This window comes from Hyperolius riggenbachi, chromosome 12, assembly GCF_040937935.1.
Source record: "Hyperolius riggenbachi isolate aHypRig1 chromosome 12, aHypRig1.pri, whole genome shotgun sequence".
Taxonomy (NCBI): domain Eukaryota; kingdom Metazoa; phylum Chordata; class Amphibia; order Anura; family Hyperoliidae; genus Hyperolius; species Hyperolius riggenbachi.
This window is the reverse complement of record NC_090657.1, coordinates 7071012-7093160: the sequence shown is the minus strand read 5'-3', so window position 1 is coordinate 7093160 and position 22149 is coordinate 7071012. Positions and strand designations below refer to the sequence as shown.

General features: G+C 44.8%; 1 protein-coding gene across 2 annotated transcripts in view; it reads left to right on the top strand.

Annotated features, from left to right (window-relative positions):
- Positions 1–22149, top strand: part of LOC137541144 (uncharacterized protein C16orf96 homolog) — a 134084-nt gene that overhangs the window by 63451 nt on the left and 48484 nt on the right. For both annotated transcript variants that reach the window (XM_068262298.1, XM_068262299.1), the window contains exons 4-6: positions 1828–1935; positions 5394–6069; positions 12926–13011. In XM_068262298.1, coding sequence (XP_068118399.1) covers positions 1828–1935; positions 5394–6069; positions 12926–13011 — 870 coding nt within the window. The remainder of the gene's footprint in view (positions 1–1827; positions 1936–5393; positions 6070–12925; positions 13012–22149) is intronic.

Below are 22149 nucleotides of genomic sequence, written 5' to 3'. Positions count from 1 at the left end.
TGAGAAGATATCATACAATATTTACACTGTTATACAAGCTGTACACTAACTGCTTTACATTGTATCACAGCGTCACATCTGCAGTGTTGTCCCATGAGAAGATATCATACAATATTTGCACTGTTATACAAGCTGTACACTGACTGCTTTACATTGTATCACAGTGTCACATCTGCAGTGCTGTCCCGTGAGAAGGTATCATACAATATTACATTATTATATAAGCTGTAAACTGACTGCTTTACATTGTATCACAGCGTCACATCTGCAGTGTTGTCCCATGAGAAGATATCATACAATATTACACTGTTATACAAGCTGTACATTGACTGCTTTACATTGTATCAAAGTGTCACATCTGCAGTGTTGTCCCATGAGAAGATATCATGCAATATTTATACTGTTATACAAGCTGTATACTGACTGGTTTGCATTGTATCACAGCGTCACATCTGCAGTGTTTTCCCATGAGAAGATATCATACAATATTACACTGTTATACAAGCTGTACACTGACTGCTTTACATTGTATCACAGCGTCACATCTGCTGTGTTGTCCCATGAGAAGATATCATACAATATTTACACTGTTATACAAGCTGTACACTGACTGCTTTACATTGTATCACAGCATCACATCTGCAGTGCTGTCCCATGAGAAGATATCATACAATATTACACTGTCATACAAGCTGTACACTGACTGTTTTACATTGTATCACAGTGTCACATCTGCATTGCTGTCCCATGAGAAGATATCATACAATATTACACTGTTATACAAGCTGTACACTGACTGCTTTACATTGTATCACAGCGTCACATCTGCAGTGCTGTCCTATGAGAAGATATCATACAATATTTACACTGTTATACAAGCTGTACACTGACTGCTTTACATTGTATCACAGTGTCACATCTGCAGTGCTGTCCCATGAGAAGATATCATACAATATTTACATTGTTATACAAGCTGTACACTGACTGCTTTACATTGTATCACAGCGTCACATCTGCAGTGCTGTCCCATGAGAAGATATCATACAATATTTGCACTGTTATACAAGCTGTACACTGACTGCTTTACATTGTATCACAGCGTCACATCTGCAGTGTTGTCCCATGAGAAGATATCACACAATATTACACTGTTATACAAGCTGTACACTGACTGCTTTACATTGTATCACAGCGTCACATCTGCAGTATTGCCCCATGAGAAGATATCATACAATATTTGCACTGTTATACAAGCTGTACACTGACTGCTTTACATTGTATCACAGCGTCACATCTGCAGTGCTGTCCCATGAGAAGATATCATACAATATTTACATTGTTATACAAGCTGTACACTGAGTGCTTTACATTGTATCACAGGGTCACATCTGCAGTGCTGTCCCATGAGAAGATATCATACAATATTTACACTGTTATACAAGCTGTACACTGAGTGCTTTACATTGTATCACAGGGTCACATCTGCAGTGTTGTCCCATGAGAAGATATCATACAATATTTACATTGTTATACAAGCTGTACACTGAGTGCTTTACATTGTATCACAGCGTCACATCTTCATTGCCGTCTGTCCCGTGAAGAGATGAAATACAATATTTACAGAAATGCGAGCGGTGCACTCACTTTTGTGAGCTACTGTATGCTGGAGAGACCCCCTTTTTAACAGTGTTACCTGGGGGGGGGGGCTCTGCTTGGGGCCCTGTATGGTCTTAATCCGGCTCTGATCTACAGTGTGGGGATCCTTGTTCCAGGAATTTTTGTATGTAGTTAATTAAATAATTTTCTCGCTTTTATTGACTGTCTTAGAAAGATCTGGAGGACAAGTTAAACAGTTATCCTTTCCTGGAGGAGCTGGGAAATTTGGTACACTGGGAAACTTTACAAGAGACTTTGGTGAGGCGCCCAGTTGTGAAAGTAAGTGAGAAAGACTTGTGCTATCTTATCCTCATTCATTATTACAATTTAAAGCGGATCCGAGATGAAACACTAACTATAACAAGTAACTTGTCTATATATCTTATCTAAAGTTTAGATAGTTTACACAGCAAATCTAGCTGCAAACAACTTTAAAAGTTTATGATTATTTATTCCTGTGATACAATGAGGGCAGCCCTGTTCTGTTTGTCACATTGTCACAGGCTGAGGGCTTGCTTGTGTGTAAATTCAGTCCCCTCCCCTCCTCCCCTCTGCCTCTGAAATCAATGGCTAGTAACCTCCTACTTCTCCTGCCCAGCCTGAGCTCCCATAAGCCCTTGCTACAGTGCCAAGGCACAAAAGGAGCTGTGGGCGAGGCTTGTTTAGTTTATAGGGAATTAGAGTATTAAAACAAAACAAAAAAAGTATTTGGCTTGAGGAATGCCCTATAAACTATATGAAAGGAACACAATTATGCAATGAGTAAAAGTTTATCTCGGATCCACTTTAATAGGCCAAAAAAATATTGAGTAGCTTCCTCCGATTTCTTTGGTTTTATCTCATTGTAAAGCTACACACACAAACATTTTTACTGTTGTTTGGGCCAATCATTTAAGATGACTGTTTAGCAATGATTGCTGTACAAAATACACTGCTGAGGTCTTTGCAAAGTATCCTGTTCTGTTTTATGCAGAGGGGGGGGGGGGGGGGGGGGATGAGTGGGAGCTGTCCCACTGAGGAGACATGTATGTGTTAATTGAGCGCAGTGTAAGCCAAATGACGGAAGTAATTCTAAGTCTGGCTATTGCCGGCATCTGAATAACAATAAAAGCAGCAGGGGCAGCCATACTATCCCAGGAATAAAAACACATAAATAAGTAGTTAAATACTTGTTCTACTTATAAAAGTAGTATACTGTCCACATTTTGATTTCAGCGAATTTTATAGAGTAAATAAAGAGAGAAAACTGTTCCTGGCAGTTTCCATTTTTACTTCTGACTGAAGCCAATCCTGATGTAATCTCCTCCTTTACTTTCTGTTTCTGCTAGAAACTGCACTGTCATAGCTAGCTTGCTTTGTAAACACATGTGAGCACAGCATAGATCACATGACAGCAGCTTTTTCCTTCTCAGCCATCACGTTATACTGAACTGCCCTCAGCCAATCTGTGAGGAGCAGAATTGTGGGAAGGGGAATGCCAAGCTTCCTACTGGTTGGCAATGTACCAAATAGAGCCAAGCTGACTGAGATAACATTCATTACAGCAGAAACAGCAGGCTACATAATAAACATAGAGGGTAACTGGAATTTGATTTTGTGCCTCGCAATCTCACTTTAAAATCCTGCTTCACGGCCATAGACATATTCACATTATGTCTACGGTGGTGTCCAGGTTGGGCGTAGCGTGCGCCAAAGTGACCTGGTTCATGAGGAGACAATAACAGAATAACTTTAGGCTTTAAAGGACACCCGAAGTGACATATGACATGATGAGAAAGACGTGTATGTACAGTGCCTAGCACACAAATAACTATGCAGTGTTCCTTTTTTTTTCTTTCTCTGCCTGAATATATATTTAAATATCAGGTATGTAAGTGGCTGACTCAGTCCTGACTCAGACAGGAAGTGACTACAGTGTGACCCTCACTGATAAGAAATTCCAACTATAAAACACTTTCCTCACAGAAAATGGCTTCTGAGAGCAGGAAAGTGATAAAAAGGGTCAATAGTTCATAGATTTTAGCTCTGGCATACTTCAATGAATGTGTCATTGAGCAAAAACAATAAAACACCTAAAACTTAAAAAAGTAGATTTAAACATAAAATAAAACTGTGGAATGTCTTCAAAAATCATTTTTAGGAGAAGGAAGATAGATACAATTGTTTATTTCAATAGATTATTTTCGCTTCGGGTGTCCTTTAAAGATCCAACAAGGTGGAACATTAACCACACTGTCAGCAGTAGGGAAAAGCGAGAATGTCTGCAGCAGACTCGCAAAAATCTCCTCCAACTTCAGGTGGTTCCGCAAATTCTCAGTGCAGCTAATTCACCAATTCCATTAAAGTAAATTGGCCAACTTTAAAGGACAATTGCAAAGCGCCTATACATGTTAGATCCCACAGGTATGCTAGGAAAACAATGGCAACAAGCAGGGCTGGATTTCTGCAAGGGCCATAAGGCCCGGGCCTTGTGCGGCAGCAGCACAAGGGGCACCTGGAAATGAATTAGGGGTTGGCTGCATGTGAAAGAGAAGGCTGAAAATGGAGAGCAACACATGAAAGAGGGAAGCTGATGCCCAAGGGAGCATTTTTTTCAAAAGATCTTGTTGTTTTCCAGAACATTTCAGTTAAAGTGGCATTAGGCAAACGGTATTTTTTATACCAAACTATCATCATGAACAATATCATTTTTAGCAGCACAAATCTAGTGTATGAATGTAGCTGCGAGGTAATATATGGGGAGGAGACCATGAAAGGCACTGCTGAAATGTATACTGTGTATGTGATCTGTGTTATCTGAAAAATAAAAGATTTGCAGGTCTGTTCAAACAGTGAGATCTGTAAAGGTAGTTTATATTATTGGACTCTAAAGGTGGCCACACACACACAATACAATTAAAAGATCCAATTTTTCAACAATTCAATCATTTTGATCAGTTGTCCTGAAAAATCGAGAGCTTTTCGTAGTTTTCATTCGATAAATCCGAACGAATTTCCCGTTTTTCTTTTTCTTTTTGGACATGTTGGAAATTTCAGACCAACTTCTGGTTCCATGGCAACAGGCCAGGGGTGTGTCTTTACCACAGTCAGCCGCTAGCAGTTGCCCGAGGTATTGAGTCCCAATCCCTGCAGGCAGTAATGCGCATGTGTACGCCCCTTAGATTGGGACCAGTGTTGGCTCTTTCTCGCTGTCTGAGTCTTGTGCCGAGAATTGCAGGAGACAGCTACCTGAGATGTTTCTACTAGAAACATGAAATTACTTTATTAACCCATTGGCAGCTTCAGAAGAGTTATCTTGTTTGAGATCAGTTCATTGCTTTTTACCTCAGTTGGCAGAACACATTGTGCTGTCAATTTTTGGAATGCTTTGATGTCTCTTTACTAGCAGAAAATATGGAAACTGAAAGCAGAAGTCCTCTGTTATTGTCTCACGTTGCCCCCTAGTGACAAGTGGCCATAAATGCACATTACAGCAGTACTAATTAGAAGCAAGGAAATGTGACAAAGGAAAAAATTTTGCTAAAATTGGCCTGGAGCACTTGCATTCATAAACCCTTTAGCAGCCAATTTATTTAGAGGCTTTCTAAATAAATTGGCTGCTAAAGGGTTTATGAATATAAATTTGGTTAAACGATACAATTGGTATTTGCTTATAACAACCACTGTATCCTTTGAACAACCTGGCTAAAGCTAACATTCTGCTCAGTCTGCGGTATTGTCTTCTCTTTGTCCCCCAGGATGCCCAGACCGCATATCTACCCAGCAGTGAGAAACAAGGGATTCTGGAAGGGGCCACTGGTACAGCAGTTATGATGAAATCTCAGTCTGAATTTGGGCAATTCCCAAAGAACACTAGCCCTGAGACAACCGGGAATACAACTTTACAGACTACAACAAATATAGCGCAGGAGCCCACTTTGGCTGGAGAATCCACCATTCATATATCTGACACTGAAGGAGAATTGGGACAATCAGCAGTCTCTCCAGGAGGCAACGTTATATCATCTCAACCAGATGTGGCAAACCAGAAACTTAATGTAGACATAACCAGTGGTAAACCTGGTCATCGCGATTCAGAGGACAATGTGACATTTTTTTCTGCTGCTAGCCAGTGCCACGGACAATCGTCAGACTCTCCTAGAGAAGATTATTCTTCCCCCACAAGAGCTGAGGAAACAACTAACTTACCAGGCTTAGACCCCACATCGATATCGGATTCTCCTTCTCCTACCACTCATTGTGGTACACCAAACGGAATCCATACACCATCCCATCGCTTTGCAGATACAGTAAAAGTTCTCCGCAAAATTGGAGTGATGTCTGAGGAATATGCCGTGCTTCGAGGGAGAGTGGAAGCATTGGAGAGAAGCAAGGCAGACAGGACAGAATTGGACTTGCTTCAGAAGACTACAGGTAATGACTCTGGTTCTTGTCAGGCATTTGTTTTCTTTTAACCACTTAACGACCGCCTAACACCCATAGGCGTCAGCGGGTCGTTAGTGTTATAGCATGGAAACGGCCGCTCGATCGAGCAGCCTTTCCATGCTAGTTCACGGAGACTGTCTTCGTGAACAGTGTGCGAGCCGCCGATCGCGGCTCGCACGCATAATGTAAACATGCGGGGAAGAAATCCCCGCTGTTTACATCACACGGCAGCGCCGTGACGTAGATCGGCGATCCCCGGCCTCTGATTGGCCGGGGATCGCCGGCATCTGATAGGCAGAAGCCTATCCTATCAGGCGCAGGACGGATATCCGTCCTGCGCCGCTCACAGGGTAAGGGAGAGGGAGGGAAAGCCGGGGAGGGCGGAAAGCGCTGTGGAGGGGGGCTTTGAAGAGCCCCCCCGGAAAGTGCGGGTAGCCGGCTGCGATTAGCCCCCACCAGCAGGACATCCCCCTAGTGGGGAAAAAGGGGGGGAAGTCTGATCGCCCTGGCTATTTCCTGATTGGTGCTGCGGGCTGGAGAGTCCACGCAGCACCGATCAGCAGAAAATCCCGTGGTCCTTAAAGAGGAACTCCAGTGAAAATAATTTAATAAAAAAAAGTGCTTCATTTTTACAATAATTATGTATAAATGATTTAGTCAGTGTTTGCTCATTGTAAAATCTTTCCTCTCCCCGATTTACATTCTGACATGTATTACATGGTGACATTGTTACTGTGGGCAAGTTATGTAGCTGCTCCTAGCTGCTCTGGCTGTTACAGACAGCTTTAAACAGCCATTTCCTGTCTGTGAACATTGTTACATTGTGGCAGTTTGCCCAGAGTACCGCGGTATTCAGAGCCTCTTGTGGGAGGGGTTTTAGCACAAAATTAGTCACACAGCGCCCCCTGATGGTCTGTTTGTGAAAATCATTGTATTTCTCATGTAAAAGGGGGTATCAGCTACTGATTGGGATAAAGTTCAATTCTTGGTTGGAGTTTCTCTTTAAGTGGTTTAGCAGTGCATCAGCTGTAAAGGCTACATACATCAGACAATGGCCTTGATTCACTAAACCGTGATAACTTAAATATCAAACCTTATCAAAGACATCACGCCTTATCAAAGACATCACACCTTATCAAACACATCACACCTTATCAAAGATATCACGCCTTATCACAGATATCACACCTTATCAAAGACATCACACCTTATCAAACATATCACACCTTATCAAAGACATCACACCTTATCGATGACATCACACCTTATCAAATACATCACATCTTATCAAAGATAGCACACCTTATCAAAGATATCACACCTTATCAAAGATATCACACCTTATCAAAGATATCACACCTTATCAAAGACATCACACATTATCAAAGATATCACACCTTATCAAAGATATCACACCTTATCACAGATAGCACACCTTATCAAAGATATCACACCTTATCAAAGACATCACACCTTATCAAAGATATCACACCTTATCAAAGATATCACACCTTATCAAAGATATCACACCTTATCACAGATATCACACCTTATCAAAGATATCACACCTTATCAAATACATCACACCTTATCAAAGATATCACACCTTATCAAAGATATCACACCTTATCACAGATATCACACCTTATCAAAGATATCACACCTTATCAAATACATCACACCTTATCAAAGATATCACACCTTATCAAAGACATCACGCCTTATCAAAGATATCACACCTTATCAAATACATCACACCTTATCAAAGATATCACACCTTATCAAAGACATCACACCTTATCAAAGATATCACACCTTATCAAAGAAATCACACCTTATCAAAAATATCACACCTTATCACAGATATCACACCTTATCAGAGATATCACACCTTATCAGAGATATCACACCTTATAAAAAGATAGCACACCTTATCAAGGATATCACACCTTATCAAAGAAATCACACCTTATCAAAGACATCACACCTTATCAAAGATATCACACCTTAGCAAAGATATTACACCTTATCAAAGATATCACACCTTATCAAAGAGATCACACCTTATCAAAGATATCACGCCTCATCAGAGATATCACACTTTATCCAAGATATCACACCTTATCACAGATATCACACCTTATCAAAGATATCAAACCTCATCAAATATTTCAAACCTTATCAAAGTTAACACGCCTTATAAGAGCAGCATAGCGAGAGCTACGAACTTAAAAGGGGCTGATGGTAGGACGAGTGCCATTGCCAATTAGCAGGCATAAGTTTGTAGTGCTTGCTAAGCTACTCTGATAAGGTGTGATAAGTTTGATAAGGTGTGATTTATTTGATAAGGTGTGATATGTTTGATAAGGTGTGATGTCTTTGATTAGGTGTGATATGTTTGATAAGGTGTGATGTCTTTGATAAGGTGTGATATCTTTGATAAGGTGTGATAAGTTTGATAAGGTGTGATATGTTTGATAAGGTGTGATATGTTTGATAAGGTGTGATATCTTTGATGAGGTGTGATATGTTTGATAAGGTGTGATATCTTTGATGAGGTGTGATATCTTTCCATAAGGTGTGATATTTTTTGATAAGGTGTGATATCTTTTGATAAGGTGTGATATTTGAGTTATCACAGTTTAGTGAATCAAACCCAATGTAAAGGAAGATCGAACAAGAGACAGATCTCTATTTGATCTAATCTGATTGGAGAGAGATCTATTGCCTGCCCATACACCACAGGCCAATTCCTGGTCGATTTCAACATGAAATATCTCAGTAAGTGGCCTTGTGACGCTGCATCAGCCCCCCCCCCCCCCCACTCCCCCGCGCTGTCCCCCTAATCTGAAATCTGGTGCAGTATACTTTACCTGTCCGTGCTTGCCGCTGGTTTGGGGCGCCGTCTTCATACACGCGCCCACGTTACCCCGGCAACCACGTGGGGCGCATATATAAAGACGAAGCCCAGAGCCAGCGGAGTACGCAGACAGGTATAGTATACTCCACAGGGGGGGCATTTTACATTAAATGGGGCAGCGCTGGGGGTTCCGTCACGTTTGTTGCTCGTCCAGATATCACATGTGGTTACCGCACACCTGATCGAGCAAGTCAGCACTACAACTTGCAGCATGTCCACTCCATACATGCAACCTATTTCCGACCAAAATTGGTTGCATTGTCCATCAGGCACGCTCTTGGCAGCACCATCTGATCCAATTATAAGTTATAAATCGGATGGTCGATTGGCCACCAAGTCGCCTGATGTATGTCCACCTTGACAGTTTACCCATCAGAATGGCAGGTGCATGGCGAGTGTGCGCGCGTGTGGGGCAGGTGCGTACGCGCGTGTGGTTGGTGCGCACTGACATGTGGCGGTGGCGGCGTTAAGAAACAGACCTAGAGCCCCTCTTTAAAAGGGCTAAGGTCGCTAGTTGGCAAAATAAATACACAAATACTGTACCTGTAAATTAATAAAAATACTGATACCTGCTCTCAAATTGTTACATGTTATGCATCTAGATAGCATATTCCCTATCACTTTACAGAAGACAATGAAAAATGATGAGCTCTCTCTAAAAGGACAGCAAGGAGAACGCCAGCGCATACCACTAAGGCTGCATCTGAAATGACCACCAGCTCAGTGTGCAGCACCTATATAGAGACTTTCTGCACACTTCGCATTCAATTCAGATGCAAATCATATGCAAATCTGCTACTACTTATCATGCAAACAGGAAACTCAGGAGGAGGGGCTGGGAGCAGCTAACCTGACAGTTACATAGTTACAAAGTTAAGGAAAGGTGGGGGGGGGGGGGGGAAAGGCTGCGCATCCCTAAACACATGTTGCAATTGAATGGTTGATCGCACAGGCATACACCGCCTCTGCCAGACTGAAAAATGCATGCCCTGCATCCAAGACAAGTGCTAACATTTATTAACCACTTCACCACTGAGGGGTTTTACCCCCTGAGCACCAGAGCAATTTTCACCTTTCAGCGCTCCTTCCATTCATTCGTCTAACTTTATCATTACTTATCGCAATGAAATGAACTATATCTTGTTTTTTCCGCCACCAATTAGGCTTTCTTTAGGTGGGACATTATGCCAAGAATTATTTTTTTCTAAATGTGTTTTAATGGGAAAATAGGAAAAATGTGGGGAAAAAAATAATTATTTTTCAGTTTTCGGCCATTATAGTTTTTAAATAATGCATGCTACTGTAATTAAAACCCATGAAACGTATTTGCCCTTTTGTCCCGGTTATAAAACCATTTAAATTATGTCCCTATCACAATGTTTGGCGCCAATATTTTATTTGGAAATAAAGGTGCATTTTTTTCATTTTTGCGTCCATCCCTAATTACAAGCCCATAGTTTATAAAGTAACAGTGTTATACCCTCTTGACATAAATATTTAAAAAGTTCAGTCCCTAAGGTAACTATTTATGTATTTTTTTTAATTGTAAATTTTTAAAAAAAATTTTAATTACAAAAAAAAAAAAAAAAATGGGGAGTGTGGGAGGTAATGAGTTAATTTTATGTGTAAAAGTCATATATTTGTATGTGAAAAATGTGTAGGGTGTAGTTTACTATTTGGCCACAAGATGGCCACAGTAACTTTTTGTTTTAATGCGACCTCCAAGCTTCCTTCCGGAAGCCTGGAGGAAGTATAAGGAGGCTGGACACGTGAGTTTTTTCTCACAATGATCGCGCTGCCCATAGGAGAGCAGCTGATCATTGCGGGGCTTAGATCAACGAACGGGAATGGATTTTCCCGTTCATTGATCTCTGGGCGAGCGGGCGGCGGCGTGTTTACTAGCGGCGGGCGGCGTGTTTACGAGCGGGAGCGCGGGCAGCGTCGGGAACGCGGAAAGTACGTGTTTCTCCGTCCCTGGTTGTTAAAGGATGGAAAAAGGGGCGGAGAAATACGTACGCGCGGGGGTAAAGTGGTTAAACTAGGAGGTACATTAGCTTCCAATATGGTTTGCATGCAAAGTATATTATACTAGACACTTGCGCCACGGTGAGGCATGATAAGTAGTAGCAGATTTGCATATGATTTGCATCTGAATTGAATGCGAAGTGTGCAGAAAGTCTATATAGGTGCTACACACTGAGCTGATGGTCATTTCAGATGCAGCCTTAGTGGTATGCGCTGGCGTTCTCCTCGCTGTTCTACCAAATGTAAGTTACACATTTTTTTCTGCTTAGCTGCTCCCAAGGTTTTAAATTTAGGTTAGGTCACTTGCCCGGAGGTCTGCCTCACCGTGGCGCAAGTGTCTAGTATAATATACTTTGCATGCAAACCATATTGGAAGCTAAAGTACCTCCTAGTTTAATAAATGTTAGCACTTGTCTTGGATGCAGGGCATGCATTTTTCAGTCTGGCAGAGGCGGTGTATGCCTGTGCGATTAACCATTCAATTGCAACATGTGTTTAGGGATGCGCAGCCTTCCCCCCCCCCCCCCCCCACCTTTCTCTAAAAGGAGCATACAAAGTAATGTTTCTACTAAAGTCAAAGACTATTACAAGTACTCTTGTACCTTTAAACTGCCAGTATTTTTTTGTAGAATACAAGCCATTATCCTATGCAGATTAGACTGAAATGTGGCACAAGTGCAATGATACATGTTCACAGCACAAGCTATAACATCTAGTTATCCAAATGATTTGTTAATAATACCCAAATGTGCATGTGTATTGTTTTCCAGTACAAGAAGAGTTAAAGGGGCACTATGGGGAAAAATTGTAAAATTTAAAGAGGAACTCCAGTGAAAATAATGTAATAAAAAAGAGCTTCATTTTTACAATAATTATGTATAAATGAATTAGTCAGTGTTTGTCCATTGTAAAATCTTTTAAATCCCTGATTTACATTTTGACATTACATGGTGACATTTTTACTGCTGGCAGGTGATGTAGCTGCTGCATGCTTTTTTAGCAGTTGGAAACAGCAGTAAACAGCTATTTCCCACAATGCAGCAAGGCTCACAGACAGGAAACTGCCAGGAGTACCGCGGTACTCAGAGTTTCTTGTGGGAGGGGTTTCGCCATAATATCAGCCATACAGCGCCCCCTCATGGTCTGTTTGTGAAAAGGAATAGATTTCTCATGTAAAATGGGGTATCAGCTACTGATTGGGATAAAGTTCAATTCTTGGTCGGAGTTTCTCTTTAAGTTTACCTTGTCATGCCGCACTTCAAACAATCTTGAACCAGATGAATAGGTAGTCACTCGGCCGTTGGCCAGTACACTGCAGGACTTCTCTAGCTCAAATGCGGTTCTGTTGGTGCCGCCTACTCACCGGCTGGCCAGTGTTACAAAATCACAATACCTCCCATCCATTTTTTGCAGTGCCCTGCAGGTCTTCTTTGGCTCAAACGCTGTTCCACCCATCACATAGTCTGCCTTCTGAGCCTTGGTTAGCCGTGTAGGGCGTGCAGGCATGCAGAGTTCAGTTGCCTGCACTCTCTGACCAGCCTGCGGTCACGTAGTATCAGGAAGTATGCAGTACCCAGACAGAACACAAGACGGCGACAGAGGAGGAGATAAAGGCGCCGGATTGGTAGGTAAAAAGGGCTTTCACTGCAACTTGGGGACTTTACCGCAGGGCTTGTGGGGGGGGGGTCTCTGCATATTTGGACCGTAAGGCGCACTGAGTTTTTCCCCCCAATTTTGGAGGACAAAAAGTATGTCGTATGATCCAAAAAATACAACATTTTAGGTGAATTTATATATATATATTTTTTTTGGGGGGGGGGGGGGGGGCACAGAAGTTCTTGCCCACGGCTATAAAATGTCCTACATGCTGGCCTTATTATATCATGATTATCTTTTCAGATGACCTTGTTGGCATCATGCCTGATCTGCAGAAGCTCAGCTCTCTTCATCAAGATGTGCAAGACCTAAAAGTCAACCTCAAAAAGGTAAGGCTGGAGTCCTCTCATACAGGTGACCCCTTGTAAAAAATACTACTGAGATGAAAAGTGGATTTTAGGCACTAATAGTTGTGTCTGTCAGATTTATAACTTTCGTCAGAAAAAGAACAGCTAGAACTCTATATAAGTGATCTGAGTTGGATATATTTAGCGGTAATTCTATGCTTTGTGGTAATTCAGATCTTTTTTAGTCTTGCAATACCGGTCTAGAATATGCCATCTTCTGGCCAAGTTAGAAATCGTCTGTTCAAATGTCATTTGAGCTTTATGTATGAGCGTTAACATTTAAGGAGAACTCCAGGCAAAATGTCCCTGTGTAGAGGTGTACCGAACGGTTCGCCGGCGAACGGTTCCAGGCGAACATTGGGGGTTCGCGTTCGCCTGCGCCAGGCGAACTTTTCCGGAAGTTCGATTCACCCCATAATGCACTATGAGGGTCAACTTTGACCCTCTGCATCACAGTCAGCAGGCACATTGTAGCCATTCAGGCTACAGTAAGCCCTGGAGCCCCACCCCCCCTTATATAAGGCAGCCTCCGGCGGCCATTACAGTCACTCGTGTGCCTGCTAGAGAGAGGAAAGGGACAGCTGCTGCAGACTTTTTCTCTTAGGGACAGATTAGTTAGGTTCTAGGCTGCTTTGCTTGTTCCTGACTGATTAATATTGCTTTTAAAGCACCCAGCAACAGCTCTTTTCAGAGCTCAACCTGTACATTTTTTTTTCTGACACTTTTGTTGCATGCACAGCCTTGCTAATTGATAGTGTGTGTGCCACTGCCAGCAGCCCAGCACATTCAGTGACTGACTGCCTGTGTGTGTGACAGGGAGCTGCACATTGTACTACCCAGTACTGCATATACCCCAGTACCTGTTGTGTTTACTTAACCCACCTCATCACTGCATATACCTAGCTTTGTGTTGAGTGAACCCAGCTCACTGCATCTAACTACCCAGCACCTGTTGTGTTTACTTAACCCACCTCATCACTGCATATACCTAGCGTTGTGTTGAGTGAACCCAGCTCACTGCATCTAAGTCTAACTACCTGTTGTGTTGAGTGAGAACCCACCTCACTGCATCTTAAGTACCTTTACTGTATACTGTTCAGTGAACCCAGCTCACTGCATCTAACTACCCAGTACCTGTTGTGTTTACTTAACCCACATCATCACTGCATATACCTAGCGTGGTGTTGAGTGAACCCAGCTCACTGCATCTAACTACCTGTTGTGTTGAGTGTGAACCCACCTGGCCACCTCACTGCATCTAACTACCTGTTGTGTTGAGTGAGAACCCACCTCACTGCATCTTAAGTACCTTTACTGTTGAGTGAACCCAGCTCACTGCATCTAACTACCTGTTGTGTTGAGTGTGAACCCACCTGGCCACCTCACTGCATCTAACTACCTGTTGTGTTGAGTGAGAACCCACCTCACTGCATTTTAAGTACCTTTACTGTTGAGTGAACCCAGCTCACTGCATCTAACTACCCAGTACCTGTTGTGTTTACTTAACCCACCTCATCACTGCATATACCTAGCCTTGTGTTGAGTGAACCCACCTCACTGCATCTTAAGTACCTTTACTGTTGAGTGAACCCAGCTCACTGCATCTAACTACCCAGTACCTGTTGTGTTTACTTAACCCACCTCATCACTGCATATACCTAGCGTTGTGTTGAGTGAACCCAGCTCACTGCATCTAAGTCTAACTACCTGTTGTGTTGAGTGAGAACCCACCTCACTGCATCTTAAGTACCTTTACTGTATACTGTTCAGTGAACCCAGCTCACTGCATCTAACTACCCAGTACCTGTTGTGTTTACTTAACCCACATCATCACTGCATATACCTAGCGTGGTGTTGAGTGAACCCAGCTCACTGCATCTAACTACCTGTTGTGTTGAGTGTGAACCCACCTGGCCACCTCACTGCATCTAACTACCTGTTGTGTTGAGTGAGAACCCACCTCACTGCATCTTAAGTACCTTTACTGTTGAGTGAACCCAGCTCACTGCATCTAACTACCTGTTGTGTTGAGTGTGAACCCACCTGGCCACCTCACTGCATCTAACTACCTGTTGTGTTGAGTGAGAACCCACCTCACTGCATCTTAAGTACCTTTACTGTTGAGTGAACCCAGCTCACTGCATCTAACTACCTGTTGTGTTGAGTGTGAACCCACCTGGCCACCTCACTGCATCTAACTACCTGTTGTGTTGAGTGAGAACCCACCTCACTGCATTTTAAGTACCTTTACTGTTGAGTGAACCCAGCTCACTGCATCTAACTACCCAGTACCTGTTGTGTTTACTTAACCCACCTCATCACTGCATATACCTAGCCTTGTGTTGAGTGAACCCACCTCACTGCATCTTAAGTACCTTTACTGTTGAGTGAACCCAGCTCACTGCATCTAACTACCCAGTACCTGTTGTGTTTACTTAACCCACCTCATCACTGCATATACCTAGCGTTGTGTTGAGTGAACCCAGCTCACTGCATCTAAGTCTAACTACCTGTTGTGTTGAGTGAGAACCCACCTCACTGCATCTTAAGTACCTTTACTGTATACTGTTCAGTGAACCCAGCTCACTGCATCTAACTACCCAGTACCTGTTGTGTTTACTTAACCCACATCATCACTGCATATACCTAGCGTGGTGTTGAGTGAACCCAGCTCACTGCATCTAACTACCTGTTGTGTTGAGTGTGAACCCACCTGGCCACCTCACTGCATCTAACTACCTGTTGTGTTGAGTGAGAACCCACCTCACTGCATCTTAAGTACCTTTACTGTTGAGTGAACCCAGCTCACTGCATCTAACTACCTGTTGTGTTGAGTGTGAACCCACCTGGCCACCTCACTGCATCTAACTACCTGTTGTGTTGAGTGAGAACCCACCTCACTGCATTTTAAGTACCTTTACTGTTGAGTGAACCCAGCTCACTGCATCTAACTACCCAGTACCTGTTGTGTTTACTTAACCCACCTCATCACTGCATATACCTAGCCTTGTGTTGAGTGAACCCACCTCACTGCATCTTAAGTACCTTTACTGTTGAGTGAACCCAGCTCACTGCATCTAACTACCCAGTACCTGTTGTGTTTACTTAACCCACCTCATCACTGCATATACCTAGCGTTGTGTTGAGTGAACCCAGCTCACTGCATCTAAGTCTAACTACCTGTTGTGTTGAGTGAGAACCCACCTCACTGCATCTTAAGTACCTTTACTGTATACTGTTCAGTGAACCCAGCTCACTGCATCTAACTACCCAGTACCTGTTGTGTTTACTTAACCCACATCATCACTGCATATACCTAGCGTGGTGTTGAGTGAACCCAGCTCACTGCATCTAACTACCTGTTGTGTTGAGTGTGAACCCACCTGGCCACCTCACTGCATCTAACTACCTGTTGTGTTGAGTGAGAACCCACCTCACTGCATCTTAAGTACCTTTACTGTTGAGTGAACCCAGCTCACTGCATCTAACTACCTGTTGTGTTGAGTGTGAACCCACCTGGCCACCTCACTGCATCTAACTACCTGTTGTGTTGAGTGAGAACCCACCTCACTGCATCTTAAGTACCTTTACTGTTGAGTGAACCCAGCTCACTGCATCTAACTACCCAGTACCTGTTGTGTTTACTTAACCCACCTCATCACTGCATATACCTAGCCTTGTGTTGAGTGAACCCAGCTCACTGCATCTAATTACCTGTTGTGTTGAGTGTGAACCCACCTGGCCACCTCACTGCATCTAACTACCTGTTGTGTTGAGTGAGAACCCACCTCACTGCATCTTAAGTACCTTTACTGTTGAGTGAACCCAGCTCACTGCATCTAACTACCTGTTGTGTTGAGTGAGAACCCACCTGGCCACCTCACTGCATCTAACTACCTGTTGTGTTGAGTGAGAACCCACCTCACTGCATCTTAAGTACCTTTACTGTTGAGTGAACCCAGCTCACTGCATCTAACTACCCAGTACCTGTTGTGTTTACTTAACCCACCTCATCACTGCATATACCTAGCCTTGTGTTGAGTGAACCCAGCTCACTGCATCTAATTACCTGTTGTGTTGAGTGTGAACCCACCTGGCCACCTCACTGCATCTAACTACCTGTTGTGTTGAGTGAGAACCCACCTCACTGCATCTTAAGTACCTTTACTGTTGAGTGAACCCAGCTCACTGCATCTAACTACCTGTTGTGTTGAGTGTGAACCCACCTGGCCACCTCACTGCATCTAACTACCTGTTGTGTTGAGTGAGAACCCACCTCACTGCATCTTAAGTACCTTTACTGTTGAGTGAACCCAGCTCACTGCATCTAACTACCTGTTGTGTTGAGTGAGAACCCACCTCACTGCATATAGCTAGCATACCCCCGAGATGGACAAAATGGACAAACCAGGTAGAGAAAGAGGTAGAGGCAGACCCAGAGGAAGGCCACCAGGCACCGGCAGGTCTGTGGCTGTGCGAGGTGGTGTTGCTGTGATTTCATGCGGACCTGCCCCAAAATACAGTGCTCAGAAGAAGGCACGTGCCATCACTTCCCAAAATCGTGAGGAGGTGATTGAGTATTTAACACAGAACACTTCATCTCCCGCAGCCACCAGCGCTACAACAAGCACCACATCCGCTGCATTTGACACTTCGCAGGAGTTATTTGGTGGTGGTGGTGAAATCACTGATTCCCAGCCACTACTGCAACAACAACAAGAAGGCGCAGGTACACCACCTCATACGTCTGAGTTAGGTGGCGATAGTATGGACGTAACGTGTGTGGATGGGGATGATGGTGGACCACCTGAAGTTGGTGCACTTGAGGAGGTGTCTGAGGAAAGCGCAGCTGGCCAGGAGGATTATGATGACGATTATACGGATAGCACATATGTTCCCGGTAGAGGAGATGACCAGGGGGACAGTTCAGAGGAGGAGTCAGAGAGGAGTAGGAGGAGACGACTCCATGATAGAAGCAGAGGGAGCTCGTCCTCAGAAACAGCTGGGGGCAGTGTCCGGTGCCATGTATCGCCAGCTATGGCCAGGGAGCACACATGCCCTTCAACGTCAGCTGCTGCTGATGCCACCGTAGCGCCATCACCCCAGGGGGCCTCAGCGGTTTGGAAATTTTTTCACGTGTGTGTCTCAGATCGGAGCAAAGCCATCTGTTGTCTCTGCCAGCAAAAATTGAGCCGTGGAAAGGCCAACTGTCACGTAGGGACAAGTGCTTTACGAAGGCACCTGGAGAGAAGGCACAAACAGCTATGGCAAGAACACCTGAGGAAAAGAAGCACCCCTCAAAAGACAAGCAGCGGAGAACAACCGTGGCAGCCGTCACAGGGGGCTTCTGCTGCTCCACGTTCCCATGGTATTGTTCGTGGCTGGGGGGAGGAAGAATGGATACACTTTTAAACAATTTAAAAATACAACCATCTAAACTTTCAAACAATTTAAAAATACAACCATCTAAACTTTCAAACAATTTAAAAATACAACCATCTAAACTTTCAAACAATTTAAAAATACAACCATCTATCATTTTCAAACAATTTAAAAAAAGGGCAAAAAAACTTGCCCTCCGTAAAACATTCTTGGCAAATGCTTTCGACTTGGTTTGTCTTCCGCTGGCTCAAGGGTCCATCTGACCACAGATGCCTGGTCTGCAAAGCACGGTCAGGGCAGCTACAGCATGGGTCTCAGCAGGCTCCCACTTCGGGCCGCAATCCAACCTTCATTCCCCGCGGTGACAATGGCAGACTTGCCCTCCATAACGGATTCCCGTTAAAGGATTAAAAGTTAATTCATTTCAAATACACAGCAGGGCCTCGAAAGTCCGCCTCCTGTATTGTTATTTTTGATCACTACCTCGGGGCGGGCGTGCATGCCTACCTGCTGCCCTCCTTGGATGTGTAGTGGTAGCCGTTTCTCAGGATCCACACCGGATTCCATCTCTCATTCCCCGGCCATTACCCGGGGTCACAAATGACAGACTTGCCCGCCTCCATATGATTCTCGTGAAAGGAATGTGGTGTCATCTTTGCCCGCCATAACTGGTTCTCGTTAAAGGATTTAAAGTACATTCATTTCAAATACACAGCAGGGCCTCGAAAGTCCGCCTCCTGTATTGTTATTTTTGGTCACTACCTCGGGGCGGGCGTGCATGCCTACCTGCTGCCCTCCTTGGATGTGTGGTGGTAGCCGTTTCTCAGGCTCCACACCGGATTCCATCCCTCATTCCCCGGCCATTACCCGGGGTCACAAATGACAGACTTGCCCGCCTCCATATGATTCTCGTGAAAGGAATGTGGTGTCATCTTTGCCCGCCATAACTGGTTCTCGTTAAAGGATTTAAAGTACATTCATTTCAAATACACAGCAGGGCCTCGAAAGTCCTCCTCCTGTATTGTTATTTTGGGTCACTACCTCGGGGCGGGCGGGCGTGCATGCCTGCCCGCTGCCCTCCTTGGATGTGTAGTGGTAGCCGTTGCTCAGGCTCCACACCGGATTCAAACCTCTCATTCCCCGGCCATTACCCGGGGTCACAATGGCAGACTTGCCCGCCTCCACAGGATTCTCATTGTAGCGGTACTGAACAAGTACACAGCAAGTAGAAAATGTAAATTAAAAACAAAACGTAAGCTTTTTAACAATGCCATGGAAAGTTGAGATGGAAGTCACACATTACCTGACATCACTGAGTGAGGAAGAGCAATCACGCCATGTTGCGCAGTAGTCCAGCATGGCCGTCACTACACAAACAGCTGTTTGCGGTGCGTTACACAGTGAGTTTGGTGTGTCAGTGTGAAGCAGTACTCTAATTACACTCCCTGTTTGATGTATACACATGCAAGATGTTGTAAAGCACTTTATGCCTCCAATTTAGCATTCATTGTGATTTCTGCCCTTAAAACGCTGCTTTGCGTCACATCCAGATTTTTCACCGGGACTTTTGTCATGTATCCCACTCCGCCATGCCCCCCTCCAGGTGTTAGACCCCTTGAAACATCTTTTCCATCACTTTTGTGGCCAGCATAATTTTTTCTATTTTTCAAAGTTCGCCTCCCCATTGAAGTCTATTGCGGTTCGCGAATTTTTCCGCGAACCGAACCTTCTGTGGAAGTTCGCGAACCCGGTTCGCGAACCGAAAATCGGAGGTTCGCGACATCTCTATCCCTGTGCCATCATTAAATAACAATCTGTGATCAGAGCCGAGACAAGGTCCTCCAGCAGCCAAGGCTGAGACACCAAACTGCGCCCCTCCATCCTTCCCACGCCAGCCATCACACGCTGATTGCTATTACACTAAGAGGCCCCTCCATCCCTCCCACGCCAGCCATCACACGCTGATTGCTATTACACTAAGAGGCCCCTCCATTCTTCCCACCCCAGCCGTCACACACTGATTGCTATTACACTAAGAGGCCCCTCCATCCCTCCCACCCCAGCCGTCACACACTGATTGCTATTAGACTAAGAGGCCCCTCCTCCATCCCTCCCACCCCAGCCGTCACACACTGATTGCTATTACACTAAGAGGCCCCTCCATCCCTCCCACCCCAGCCGTCACACACTGATTACTATTACACTAACAGGCCCCTCCATCCCTCCCACCCAGCCATCACCCACTGATTGCTATTACACTAAGAGGCCCCTCCTCCATCCCTCCCACCCCAGCCGTCACACACTGATTGCTATTACACTAAGAGGCCCCTCCTCCATCCCTCCCACCCCAGCCGGCACACACTGATTGCTATTACACTAAGAGGCCCCTCCTCCATCCCTCCCACCCCAGCCATCACACGCTGATTGCTATTACACTAAGAGGTGCTCCAGGGCCCCCAACACCTTAATCTCTAGTTATCTGGCTTGCAGTCACTGCCATGTATCCCCTTTCCTTATTTCTCCCTGCTTTAAACACAATAGGGGAATGATAGCTGAGTGAGTTGTGCACCCCCTCCTACACTGCGCCCCGAGGCTGGAGCCTCTCTTGCCACTGCCTCGGCCTGGCCCTGTGCCCCCTCCTACACTGCGCCCTGAGGCTGGAGCCTCTCTCGCCTCTGTCTCGGCCCTGCGCCCCCTCCTACACTGCGCCCTGTGGCTGGAGCCTCTCTCGCCTCTGCCTCCGCCCTGCGCGCCCTCCTACACTGCGCCCTGGGGCTGGAGCCTCTCTCGCCTCTGCCCCACCCTGCGCCCCCTCCTACACTGCCCACTGAGGCTGGAGCCTCTCTCGCCTCTGCCCCACCCTGGGCCCCTCCTACACTGCGCCCTGAGGCTGGAGCCTCTCTCGCCTCTGCCCCACCCTGCGCCCCTTCCTACACTGCGCCCTGAGGCTGGAGCCTCTCTAACCTCTGCCTCAGCCTGGCTCTGTATGTGATTACTGTGCAAAAAGAAAAAACAATGGTCAGGATCTTTCCAAGCTGCTGTGCATAGTGCTGACATAACATACAACAATGCAGCTTCCGTGCAGGACAAATACAGGCAGCAGAAATCACTTGTGAAAAAGACATCACAGTGACAACACAGGCCCTACCGTATGTCATTGAACCTCATGTATAATTCAACCCTAATATTTGACCCTTTTCAATAAGATTTTTTTTTTAAACTTAAAGTGGACCTCCATAGTAAAAAGCAGAATCCTGCAGCATCCCTGTAAAAAGAAAGTTCTATTTACCTGAGCAGCCTTGTCCTGCCGTCCTGAAGACCCCACATCACTTGACCTCTGGCGCCTGGACCCGCCTCCCCTCTCTCCTCTGAGAAGAACGCCAAGCCAAAGGAGAAGAGGGGAGGCGGGGCCAGGTGCTGCAAGTGGAGTGAGCGTGGTCTTCGGGACGGCTTTGCAGGACAAGGCTGCTCAGGTTAATATAACTTTTTTTATTGGGATGCTGCAGGATTTTGCTTTCTACTATGGAAATCCACTTTAAGTATAAGTTGAATCCCAATTACAGCCAGTGTGTGGCCAGATTTCCCACAGTATGAGTGCCCATCTCCACCTTGCATATCTGCAGTGGCGTAGCTAAGGAGCTGTGGGCTCCGATGCAAGTTTTACAATGGGGCCCCCCAAGCACTTTATACATAACAATTGATACGGCGCACCAAAACCTGCAAATGGCAACTACAGTG